At 47.5% G+C, this 13,582-nt stretch overlaps 1 protein-coding gene across 1 annotated transcript in view; it reads right to left on the minus strand.

Annotated features, from left to right (window-relative positions):
* The window catches only part of kirrel3l (kirre like nephrin family adhesion molecule 3, like), a gene marked incomplete at its 5' end in the record, with an annotated part of 21,698 nt that overhangs the window by 6,733 nt on the left and 1,383 nt on the right, over positions 1-13,582 (minus strand). The window contains 12 exon segments of the mRNA XM_080767276.1: positions 1,370-1,568; positions 2,494-2,594; positions 3,598-3,724; positions 4,536-4,663; positions 5,357-5,505; positions 5,594-5,699; positions 8,202-8,340; positions 8,343-8,354; positions 13,405-13,458; positions 13,460-13,510; positions 13,513-13,547; positions 13,550-13,564. Coding sequence (XP_080623402.1) covers positions 1,370-1,568; positions 2,494-2,594; positions 3,598-3,724; positions 4,536-4,663; positions 5,357-5,505; positions 5,594-5,699; positions 8,202-8,340; positions 8,343-8,354; positions 13,405-13,458; positions 13,460-13,510; positions 13,513-13,547; positions 13,550-13,564 — 1,116 coding nt within the window.

Consider the following 13,582-nt stretch of genomic DNA (forward strand, 5'->3'; position numbering starts at 1 on the left):
CGGTGCGTTCAGGACAGTCTCGGTGCGTTTAGGACAGTCTCGGTGCTCGCGGTGCGTTCAGGACAGTCTCGGTGCTCGCGGTGCGTTCAGGACAGTCTAGGTGCTCGCGGTGCGTTCAGGACAGTCTCGGTGCGTTCAGGACAGTCTCGGTGCTCGCGGTGCGTTCAGGACAGTCTCTGTGCTCGCGGGGCGTTCAGGACAGTCTCTGTGCTCGCGGGGCGTTCAGGACAGTCTCGGTGCTCGCGGTGCGTTCAGGACAGTCTCGGTGCGTTCAGGACAGTCTCGGTGCTCGCGGTGCGTTCAGGACAGTCTCGGTGCTCGCGGTGCGTTCAGGACAGTCTCGGTGCTCGCGGTGCGTTCAGGACAGTCTCGGTGCTCGCGGGGCGTTCAGGACAGTCTCGGTGCTCGCGGGGCGTTCAGGACAGTCTCGGTGCTCGCGGTGCGTTCAGGACAGTCTAGGTGCTCGCGGTGCGTTCAGGACAGTCTCGGTGCGTTCAGGACAGTCTCGGTGCGTTCAGGACAGTCTCGGTGCTCGCGGTGCGTTCAGGACAGTCTCGGTGCTCGCGGGGCGTTCAGGACAGTCTCGGTGCTCGCGGTGCGTTCAGGACAGTCTCGGTGCTCGCGGGACGTTCAGGACAGTTTCGGTGAGAAACATGTTTTGTAACGAGATTTCATCGTTGGCTCGTTGTGTGGAAGAGTTGTGGCGCCCGGAGCTACGGACGGATGGGCGGACGGAGTGATACCGCCAATCAATTTTGACAGCAAAGTTTGATTTGTGTTTTTGGAGTTCCTTGACATGCAACAGTTTTAGTGATTGATATATAGAAACATTCGGTCTTTCAGAAATCTGTCATGATTTAGACGAGATTATTTGTAGAATCTGGTCTCGGGTCCTAATGGGTTAACCCCCCCCCATCCCACCTGTAGCGTTTCTCTAATCGACGTCGGTGTCTAATCGATATCTCCGTGATGTGATTGAGGAGCGAGGGAGCAATCCACTGATTAAATGATATTGATTAGATGCTGTATAATTAAAACCAGGGAGCTTAGCTTAACCCGATCAGCTCCTTCAGAGAGCTGAATTAATGCTTCACTTTGTTTTAGTTTCTTTAAACATCTTTTCTTTAAATTAAAAAGAAGAAAAAAAAAAAAGTAAATTGGATTCATGTCGGTGTGTATTTGGAGACGGGGTGGGAGGGGGTGGGGGGGAGGGGGGGGGGCATTTGCATTTCTTTCACCAACGTACTATAAATGCACCGACGTCTCTGTGTGTGTGCGCGCCGTGCGCCGTGAGTGCATGTGTGTGTATGCGCATGCACAGTGTGCTCTGTGTGTGGGTCAGGGGGTGATCAAGCCTGTGATTGGTCACCTTGCTCCCGGAGCGTGATCAGGGCGCTGGCGGTGCCGAAGCGGTTCCAGGCGGTGCAGTTGTAGCGCGCGGCGAAGTCCTGAGACAGCGCCTCCGACAGGACGAGAGACGACACTACACCCTGCTCACTGGACACGGTCTGGACGGAGAACCTCCCCAAGGACCCCGACGATAGAGAGACATCCCCAAAGGACCAGACCTGGAGAGAGAGAGAAAGAGAGAGACCTGACGTTAGAGAGAGAGAGAGAGACCTGATGATAGAGAGACATCGCCAAAGGACCAGACCTGGAGAGAGAGAGAGAGAGAGAGAGAGAGAGAGAGAGAGAGACCTGACGTTAGAGTGGGAGAGAGAGGAGCGGTCCATGTAACATCTCCAGTGGGTCTCTAAGCCGCGAGGCGAAGCCACCTGATGCTGGCTCCACCCCCCATGGCTCCTCCTCCTCCATATCTGATCTACAAACCCTCAGATGGAAGTATGTGTTGTTCTGCTTACTGTAAATCACTCTGGATTCAGACAGTCTGATAAAATGACTGTACACATCACAGTAGATGATTGGCACAGGGGTGAAAAATGGGTTACAAAAATATATTAAAAAAAAGATATTCTGATAAAAAGACTACATTGTAAATGGTTCATGTGGATTCTGTTGTGACACTGTTGTGTCGAACACGTGATGTATTGTTGAAACCTGCGGATATACCTCACTCTCCCCCCCCTCCCCCTCCACCCCCCCTCTTCTCTGACCCACAGTGGGTGTGAACGCCGCCGGGCTGGCGTGCACATCGACAAAGCGCACGCATTTCCGCGGGTGCGCTTTCCGTGAGCAGAGAAGGTGCACGTGAGGTCCGTGCACGGCGGGTTGGTGTGATCCACTGCCGCGTATGAGAGGTGTGACAGTGTGAAGGTGAGGGCAGAGCACGCACACACGCACACACACACGCACACACACACACGCACACACACACACACACACACACACGCACACGCAGACACACACACACACACACACACACACACATACACACGCACACACACAAACACAGACACACACACACACACACACACACAGACACGCACCTACACGCACACACACACACACACACACACACACAACAGGTCTTACTATTTTTTCGGGGGCGGGGCTGCTTCCCACCATGCACTCCAGTTTGCCCTTGGCGTGTTTGATGGCGTGCTGCGTGGTTTCCACGGTGATGATGGGCGGGCCTGTGGGGGGGAGGGGGAGGGGGAGAAGGAGGAGGGGGGAGGGGGGGGGTGGGGGGAGAGTAAAATCACATTGAGATCACGTTGCATCATCGTCGGCCCCGGCAGGTGATTTTCATTCGATTTTTCCATAACCCGTTCTGACCTGAGATCAGATTATTAAAAAAATGTTCTTCTACATCCTGACAGTTTTCTGAAAAAGCTATGTTTCTATGTCAGTCGATTTTTCAAAAAATTGCTAAAGCATAGCATGATGCTAACACCAAAAGGGGTTCCCGACCAAAATGGGTTAAAGTGATTGTTACATTAAAAATAAACTAAGGTTATTTTTTTAGGTTTTCTAAATTCCACCCAAAAAAACCCTGAACTTTTCACATCCACATTCTGTGCTCAAACTGAGAGTTCTGATTTTCCTGTGGAGTTCACAAATACCTATATAATGGCATAAGGATTCGCCAGCAGATGTCACTGTTGTGGCCTGTTTTGCCTGTTTTCAGTGCATCTCTAAAGGCTGCAGACAGACCAGAATATCTGAGACAGAACAGTAGGCTATTTAGACAACTTTTTGGTCTTGTTTCCAAATTGTAGTAGTTTATTTAGACTTGTTTCTAAAGTGTAGTTGTTTATTTGGTCTTGTTTCTAAAGTGTAGTTGTTTTTTTGGTCTTGTTTCTAAAGTGTAGTTGTTTATTTGGTCTTGTTTCTAAAGTGTAGTTGTTTATTTGGTCTTGTTTCTAAAGTGTAGTTGTTTATCTGGTCTTGTTTCTAAAGTGTAGTTGTTTATTTGGTCTTGTTTCTAAAGTGTAGTTGTTTATCTGGTCTTGTTTCTAAAGTGTAGTTGTTTATTTGGTCTTGTTTCTAAAGTGTAGTTGTTTATTTGGTCTTGTTTCTAAAGTGTAGTTGTTTATTTTGACTTGTTATGTCTGTCTGACAGACAGGCAGGCAGACAGACAGACAGACAGACAGACAGACAGACAGACAGACAGACAGACAGACAGACAGTCTCACCGTTGACGGTCAGAGTGACCTCCCTCTCGGCCACACCGATCCTGGGGACGATGGCCTTACAGGTGTACGTCCCAGAATCCTCCTGGGTGGCGGCTTTGAGCTGTAGCGTGTTACCGTTACTGAGGACCTGGGGGGAGGGGGGGGGGGGGGGATCTGTTAGTTTGGCCTTTTAACCCGTTCTGACCTGAGATCAGATTCTAAAAAGAATGTCTTCTACATCCTGACAGTCTTCTGAAAAAGCTATGTTTCTATGTGTCAGTCGTTCTTCGATTTTTCAAAAATAGCAGATATACAAGCTCACGATCTACCAGCTCTACGAGCTGGTAGATCTGCTATTTTTCTCTAAATATATTTTTTTATCCCACGACTTTGTAACCCATTTTTCACCCCTGTGTCCATTATCTAATGTGATCCTGGGCTCTACACACCCTCCACCAACCTAGTCCCCATATATGGGGGACAAGGGGAGAGCAACCTAGTCCCCATATATGGGGGACAAGGGGAGACCAACCTAGTCCCCATATATGGGGGACAAGGGGAGACCAACCTAGTCCCCATATATGTGGGACAAGGGGAGACCAACCTAGTCCCCATATATGGGGGACAAGGGGAGACCAACCTAGTCCCCATATATGTGGGACAAGGGGAGAGCAACGGACTTGAACTCATGCTTCCTTCATGCCTGAGTGTCCAAGTTGCTCCTTTACACCTGACAGGGGGGAGTTTCCCTGGTTGGACGTAGCGCGTGGAAGGAACACGTTATTCCAACCAGTTCCTTTCCCCTCCATCAGGCGCCCCGGCTGGCCAGGGGGAAGCAGTTTAGTGACCAGGATTACTGCATGTTTTTTGTGAGGGTACCTACCCTATAGGGGACACGGGGAGAACATGCAAACTCCACACTGAAAGGCCCTTTCGATCTGCTAATAGCTGTCTCTCACCACGTTGGAGCCCTGTTTGGTCCAGGCCAGGGTCAGGGGTGGGTTACCCGTCCAGGAGCAGGTGAAGGCAGCGTCCGCTCCGCTGTCCACCGTCATGGGTCTGGGTTCAGCCAGCAGCCTGGGGCCAACTGGAACAGAGAGAGAGATCACTGCATGAGGTAATTGTCGTGTGTGTGTATGTGTATAAAGAACAGCAGAGAGGTTTTTCTATTGGAAGTTGGCTGTGCTTTTGATTCAAGTTTAGAGGAAGCTTTCCTTACTAAACAACTGTGCTCTACGTGTCAGCTCATTGTTTTTATATTTGGCAGCCTGGGCCATGATGTCCACAGGCTAGTGGTCAGAGGCTTGAGGATTATAGGGCTGTCCAAGTGTAAGGCAAAGCAACATACTGTTCAATCTCCTCCATTATAGGCAGTCGGTCTATTTGGAGGAGAAGGTGCTTTTTGTACCCATGATTTACTTTCGGTGTTGGTAATAATATGACAGACTGAAGTGACCAATGTTTGCTGTGAATAAGTTCATGTGTTGCCTACTGTATATTCTGTACATTTAGGGCTTGTTTGGACTCCAGCACTGAGACACGTGATGTTTGGAGTGCGTAGTATATGAGAAGCAACTGAAAGTATTTGTGTCCTTGATAATGTATTTTATAAATGTGGACTCAAATAAAGAAATCGAAATGTGTGTGTGTGTGTGTGTGTGCGTGTGTGTGTGTGTGTGTGTGTGTGTGTGTGTGTGTGTGTGTGTGTGTGTGTGTGTGTGTGTGTGTGTGTGTGTGTGTGTGTGTGTGTGTGTGTGTGTGTGTGTGTGTGTGTAGTTACATTGCACGTCCACCAGGGTGCTGACGTTGGTGCTGCCCACAGAGTTGGACACCTCACAGGACAGCGGGTCAGTGAAGTAGGAGTGGTCTACGCTCACCTCCAGACTGTCCCCATTGGCCTCCGCGATGGCCACGCCCCCTTTAGACCACCTGGGTAAAAACATCAGTGAGTAGAATTCTAAATTGATCACCGGCGATAATATAATCTTATATATTTATATAGTATCATTTATATTACCTGTATCCAGTGATCTCGGGGTTGGCCGACGCAGAGCAGATGAACAGAACCTTGGCTCCTTCTGTCACCGTCTGGGGCTGAACGGATAGCGTCACCGACGGAGGGTCTGAAACAGGTTAGCGTATAGCTTAGCATGGTTGTGGACAGGAGGGTCTGAAACAGGTTAGCGTAGCTTAGCATGGTTGTGGACAGGAGGGTCTGAAACAGGTTAGCGTAGCTTAGCATGGTTGTGGACAGGAGGGTCTGAAACAGGTTAGCGTAGCTTAGCATGGTTGTGGACAGGAGGGTCTGAAACAGGTTAGCGTATAGCTTAGCATCGTTGTGGACAGGAGGGTCTGAACAGTGGCGGTGCGTCCATAGGGGGGCGCTGGTGCGCCGCACCACCATGCCCACCCCCTGAATAAAACGTGAATAAGAATGACCGAGAAACGAAATCTACGCAGCCTGTAATTTATTTAAAATTAGCAATCCAGAAACGTTAATATTATATAATATAAGTAGCCACTAACCAAAGGCAGTGATTAAAAGTTGTAATATGCTGCCACGTTAGTATTATGCCTCAAATGTTATTTACGTTGTATGACGTTTCTGATTGGTTAGTGTGTGTCACGTGTTGATGCGCGTCCATCTGTAGCCCTCGGTTCTCAGCACTGAAGAGTAACGCATTGCGGTACAACATGTCTTCAATACAAACTATATAGGAAGCCACTGGGTCGCGAAATATGTGCGATCCATGACGTTATTCACACCACAAAACACTTGGGGGCAGCATACACATTACAGCACAGTTTGACATAGGGTTTAAAGGTAGAGTCAGTGATTTCACTTAATTCAAATATCACTTATTTCTTTGTTTTGTTGTGATAATCCTCCCTACTATAGAGTGTGCTGACCATATAAGGAGTTCCTCCCTGTCCCCAGTTAACCCCTGGGGGTCAAAAAAGGTTTCGTTTTTGTTCTCTATCTTGATTGGATGAAAGCTTGGGTCCCACAGCCAAAAACGAAACCTACGTTTTTTTGACTGAAATCACTGACACCCCCTTTAACACACAGCCACAACAACATACGCTAGAAAAACGAGGGATGAGACAGATGAATGCCAGACTGGACTACCCGCCAAAGGTGCCGCCTGGACCGCTGAAACTGTAATTGTAACTGTAAAGGTAAATGTACTTAGTTACTCTCCACCACGGGTGAACTAACTAGGTCACCTGACCACACCTGCTACTCGTCCATTACGTGCACCTCGGGAACGCACATGTTTTATTTATTAATGTAGGAATGTATTTATTAACGGCCTCTCAGTGTAAGAGCATATATACAGTATATATATATATAATATATATACACATATACACATACACAGCAGTAGTAGTTTAATACGTTTCTATCTTTAAGTGGGTTGCAGGTGCAGTGTCCTGCCCCTCCGGGCAAGGCACTCTATTTGTTAATCCAACCGTTCGCCTCACCTTTGTGTGTCTGTGTGTGTGTGTGTGTGTGTGCAGTGCGTGCATGTGTGCGTGCGTGCGTGCGTGCGTGTGTGCGTGCGTTCGTGCGTGTGTGTGCAGTGCGTGTGTGCGTGCGTGCGTGTGTGTGTGTGCGTGCGTGCTTGCGTGCGTGCGTGCGTGCGTGTGTGTGTGTGTGTGTGTGTGTGCGTTGATATTAATGTGCAGCGCGGTACACAGCTCCATTTGTCACTGCGTTCAGAAGCATAGCCTAGCCGCCGCGGCTACGCTTCGTCCCTAGGGGGCGCCAGAGTGCAGCGCTACAGCTGCCCCCCCCCCCTCCCCCTCCCTCCCTCCCTAGGGGGCGCCAGAGTGCAGCGCTACAGCTGCCCCCCTCCCCCTCCCTCCCTCCCTAGGGGGCGCCAGAGTGCAGCGCTACAGCTGCCCCCCCCCCTTCCCCCTCCCTCCCTCCCTAGGGGGCGCCAGAGAGCAGCGTTACAGCTGTCACAACGTAGGTGACTAATTGACATCAGAAGAAGAAGCAGCTGAACTCCATTAATTTCCGATGTGATTGATTCATTATTTATATCGTTAAAGAGTAGGGCCAATCACAGGGCTCTAAGGCCAGTGCACACAGACATGCCTATATATATATATTATATTTGAATTGTATCTTAACTTTCTTATTTTCATAATATTTTCCGTTATTTGTTTGTATAGCACAATTATGCTGATCGAACTGTGATTGCCTGGAAGAAAAACTAATAGATTTAGATTAGTTTTTTTTATCTTTTGTTGATCTGACCCCTCCCCCCTCCCCCTCTCCGCGGTGTAAACGTCTTTATATAAATACATTTGAAAAGTCTATGAGGAAAATGAAGGGGGAATTCACTTCTGGACTGCGAAGCATAGTGTAAAGATACATCTTACATCTTTCTTGCTTACGTTTCTTGCTTACTGTAAATCTCTCTGGATTAAGAGTGTTATGATAAATGACTACATTGTAAATAGTGTAAGTGTTGTGTTACGGATCGCTTGTGTGTTTACACTTGATGGTATTAGAGGACCGCTTACAGGTGTCCGTGTCGACAGGGTAAACTCAGGTTTACATTGATGGTAACAGAGGACCGCTTACAGGTGTCCGTGTCGACAGGCAAACTCACGTTGTACGTTGATGGTGACGGAGGTCTGCCTCCCGGCGGGCGCGGCGGGGTTTAGGACCCTGCAGGTGTACGTGCGTCCCGAGTCCTTGTCCTCTGGAATTATGGGTAACATGCTGACCGCTAGCTCCCGCTTCCCGTCTCCTCCATTAGCGTCTGTGATTGGAGGAAAGGAATGACAGCAGCAGCGTGTGATTGGATGACGAAAAAATAAACACACAACAGTAGCGTCTGATTGGATGAAAAACAACAACAACAATAGGTGAACAATTAAATCTATACAGCTTGCGATTGGACAAACCAGCAGCATAGAACCATGTGCCTTGTAGCCACACCCACTTATCCTGCACCTTTCATCTCCATGTATAAAGATGAAGAACGTTGCTGTGCGCACAGTCCGACGAAAACGTTCCCCAGGTACCCCCTCGTCCTCGCCACAACGACACACACAGACACAACGTTCCCCCAGGTACCACCCTCGTCCTCGCCACAAACGACACACACAGACACAACGTTCCCCAGGTACCCCCTCGTCCTCGCCACAACGACACACACAGACACAACGTTCCCCAGGTACCCCCTCGTCCTCGCCACAACGACACACACAGACAAAACGTTCCCCAGGTACCCCCTCGTCCTCGCCACAACGACACACACAGACACAACGTTCCCCCAGGTACCCCCTCGTCCTCGCCACAACGACAGACATAGACACAACGTTCCCCCAGGTACCCCCCTCGTCTCGCCACAACGACACACAACGACACATACGTTCCCCCAGGTACCCCCTCGTCCTCGCCACAACGACACACACAGACACAACGTTCCCCAGGTACCCCCTCGTCCTCGCCACAACGACACACACAGACACAACGTTGCACTCATAGATATACCATTTGAACTATTTGTGTATTAAAACATTTCAATCAAAGTCACACGACGCACTAAAACCACCATTTTTTAACGACCTTTATTTATAAGATACCGTCTCAAGAATTATTGGTGTAGACCTTGTTTGACAGTGCACAAACATAATTGCCTATCCTTGACGCACGCACCGCACGCACCGCACGCACTCACGCACACACACTCTATCGTCTGTGACACCAACACACACGGGTCTTATTGGGTCTGGCTGCGCGCAGTGCAGTGCAGTGCATGCGACGGAGCCAGCCGTGAGAGCGTTGTTCGTTCCATCTCCTTTCGGGGGTTGGCTGGCTGGCTCGCACCGCGGCTAAATCACACATCTTTCTTTTTTTTACGACGAGGCTTTGCGGCATGGTACCCGTTTGGTGGGGGTGGGGGGGTGGGGAGGAGGGAGAGAGGGGGGGGGTTGTTATAGATATTGTGCTGTCCTCACATTTTTGTGAGAGTGCTGCTGCTTCCTTATTGGCCCGTCAGAGAGATGAGAGAGAGGGAGAGAGAGAGAGAGAGCGGCCTGTTTGTCATCGTCTTCTAAATCTGTTTAGTGCTTCTGCCTCCGATCGATTCGTCTAGTGAGGAGAGGTAGCTGGGCGTCGCGCACCACCGCGCCACGCACGCACACGCACGCACGGACACGCTGCACGCACACGCACAGGCACGCACGGACGCACACTGCACGCACGCACACTGCCGCTCGTACGCACACGCACAGCGCGGTATAGTTGCTATAGAGGCATGAGGACATGGATGTGTTCAGGATGGTGATTTTATCGTCTTTTATAGAATAGTTTTGATGTTTTTCAGCCTATATGAGCTTAATTTAATTAACCCGTTTTGGGAGGAACCCGTTTTGGTGTTTTATTTAACATTATGTTATAGTTTAGCTATGAAAAATAGCAGATCTACAAGCTTGTATTTTGAAAAATCGTGGGAAATGTCGCGCAAATCTTTGAATATAATATTCTTTCAGAGCAGAACGTTTTTAACTCAAATCTTTGTTTCTGAGGGGGGGGGGGGGGGGGGGGGGCACTGGAACAACATATTTTCAGATGGGGGTCGGCGGCCAATTATGTCCTTGACATGAAATATTGAGAACCACTTATATAGAAACATAAGGTTTTAACCCTGTGAGAACCACTGATACAGAATCATAAGGTTTTTCAGAAACTGTCAGGATTTTGAAGATTGTTTTTATCATTTCGACGTAAGGCCTATAATCTTTATTAGAAATACACCATGACATTAAAATAAACATAACATATTTAATCTTAATTCTACAGATATACACCAAGCCATTATGTGTAACCATATAGAACCTGTATGTTGTTTAATCCTAATCCAGACTAATCTAGTCTTTCAAAAACGATACTCTGAACTAATCTGTCGTTTTAGACAAAAAACAACCTGGAAAAAACGGTGGCCTCGCAAAGCACAGTGATGCACGCACGCACACACGCACGCACGCACGCACGCACGCACACGCACGCACGCACACACGCACGCACGCACGACACTGCAACATACGGACGTGTGTGTGTGTGTGTGTGTGTGTGTGTGTGTGTGTGTGTGTGTGTGTGTGTGTGTGTGTGTGTGTGTGTGTGTGTGTGTGTGTGTGTGTGTGTGTGCGTGCGTGCGTGTGTGTGATTGAATCAATGAAGCGGTCCTTCCAGCCACTTCTCTTCCAGACACCAAAAAGCATTTTTACGCCTGATGGCATCACATCACTCTCCCCCTCACTATACAGACCCCCCTCTCTCTTACGTTTAAAAGCCCCCTCCTCTCTCTTTTTTCTTCCAGTGGTAGGAAAGTAATTGCGACCATATTGGTTGTTCAGTTTGACCCACCAGTTTTGGAGATATGGCTTATAGTCGTAATGTCTGGCAGAGAAACAGCGAGTTGAGAAAACAGACTTGAAAAGGTTCACTTCTGTGGTCTCTAACATTACACCTATAGCTACATGTTTAAGCATTTATTTATATTTACATGTCTTCTGTGGTCTCTAACATTACACCTAGCTACAATGTTTAAGCATTTATTTCATATTTACATGTCTTCTGTGGTCTCTAACATTACACCTATAGCTACATGTTTAAGCATTTATTTAGTATTTACATGTCTTCTGTGGACTCTAACATTACACCTATAGCTACATGTTTAAGCATTTATTTCATATTTACATGTCTTCTGTGGTCTCTAACATTACACCTATAGCTACATGTTTAAGCATTTATTTCATATTTACATGTCTTCTGTGGTCTCTAACATTACACCTATAGCTAACATGTTTAAGCATTTATTTCATATTTACATGTCTTCTGTGGTCTCTAACATTACACCTATAGCTACATGTTTAAGCATTTATTTCATATTTACATGTCTTCTGTGGTCTCTAACATTACACCTATAGCTACATGTTTAAGCATTTATTTCATATTTACATGTCTTCTGTGGTCTCTAACAGTACACCTATAGCTACATGTTTAAGCATTTATGTCATATTTACATGTCTTCTGTGGTCTCTAACAGTACACCTATAGCTACATGTTTAAGCATTTATTTCATATTTACAATGTCTTCTGTGGTCTCTAACAGTACACCTATAGCTACATGTTTAAGCATTTATTTCATATTACATGTCTTCTGTTGTCTCTAACATTACACCTATAGCTACATGTTTAAGCATTTATTTCATATTTACATGTCTTCTGTGGTCTCTAACATTACACCTATAGCTACATGTTTAAGCATTTATTTCATATTTACATGTCTTCTGTGGTCTCTAACATTACACCTATAGCTACATGTTGAAGCATTTATTTAAATTATTTCATATTTACATGTCTTCTGTGGTCTCTAACATTACACCTAAGCTACATGTTTAAGCATTTATTTCATATTTACATGTCTTCTGTGGTCTCTAACATTACACCTATAGCTACATGTTTAAGCATTTATTTCATATTTACATGTCTTCTGTGGTCTCTAACATTACACCTAGCTACATGTTTAAGCATTTATTTCATATTTACATGTGATATGACATGAGATAACGGTGAAAATAACCCGCCCAAATGTAGGTTTCTATTTCGTATGTTTTCATGGCGCTATTCACCCCCCCCCCCCCCCCCCCCGCCCCGCCCCGCCCCCTCCTCTATGGCGGTCACCCAGCACTAGCGTAGCTTCCCACTACAGTCTCTCTCTCTCTCTCTCTCTCTGTCTCTCTCTCTATCATTTAGCATAGCGTTTAGCGTGCTCACACAGCCGTGGCAAATGTGACACTTTTCCTTCTGGTTCATCCCCCCCCCCCCCCCCCCCACACACACCCATTGTGTTTCCTCCTGTGTGTGTGTGTGTGTGTGTGTGTGTGTGTGTGTGTGTGTGTCATGGGTGTCTGAGCTTTACTATATGCTCCAGTTATGCTGCTGACTGTCACTGCATTATGGAGAGAGAGAGAGAGAGGCAGAGAGAGAGAGAGAGAGAGAGAGAGGCAGAGAGAGAGAGAGAGGCTCTTCCTCCTTCGTTCTAACGACTTTATAATATGACAACCGAGTCGTAGAGAGGAACTTTACTGATCTCCTTAACATCCTGGTTGGAACTTTACTGATCTCCTTAACATCCTGGAACTTTACTGATCTCCTTAACATCCTGGTTGGAACTTTACTGATCTCCTTAACATCCTGGAACTTTACTGATCTCCTTAACATCCTGGAACTTTACTGATCTCCTTAACATCCTGGAACTTTACTGATCTCCTTAACATCCTGGAACTTTACTGATCTCCTTAACATCCTGGAACTTTACTGATCTCCTTAACATCCTGGTTGGAACTTTACTGATCTCCTTAACATCTGGTTGGAACTTTACTGATCTCCTTAACATCCTGGAACTTTACTGATCTCCTTAACATCCTGGTTGGAACTTTACTGAGCTCTCCTCTCTAGGTCGTCCTCAGACGAGCCCTCCATCGTGGTTTCCAGTCATCCCGGTTCTCCATACATCCGGCCAGTTCGTTGGTACTTTGCGCTCCTGCGTCGTTCTTGAGTACATCCACGTATGTTAGCGTTGGACGTCCTCGTGACCGGTGCCCGTGCGTTGCTTCCCACAGCACTAGTTTACTGGCTGGCAGCTCTTGGTGTCTTTGGCAGTGTCCTGCTAGTCTCATTCTCCTGGCTGCTATTTTCTGGGTCACCCTTGGCATTCCATCATACAGAGTTGTGTTTGTAACATGTGTGCTCCTCCATTAATAATAATAATATTAATATTAATAATAATAATACTGTACCTTGGAGTATTGGGCGGTCTCCATCACCTCTCCGTCTCGGTACCAGGTGATCTCTGGCGGCCGGTTTGGCTCCGCTGGAGCGACAGGTGAGGTTGTGAGGGGGAGTGGGCCTTTGAGACGGACCACCGGACCCCCGTCCACCTGGGGTCCCCGGGGGGCACTGAGGAAACACAAACAC

This window comes from Protomyctophum bolini, assembly GCF_963924005.1.
Source record: "Protomyctophum bolini genome assembly, chromosome: 7".
NCBI classification, from domain to species: Eukaryota; Metazoa; Chordata; class Actinopteri; order Myctophiformes; family Myctophidae; genus Protomyctophum; species Protomyctophum bolini.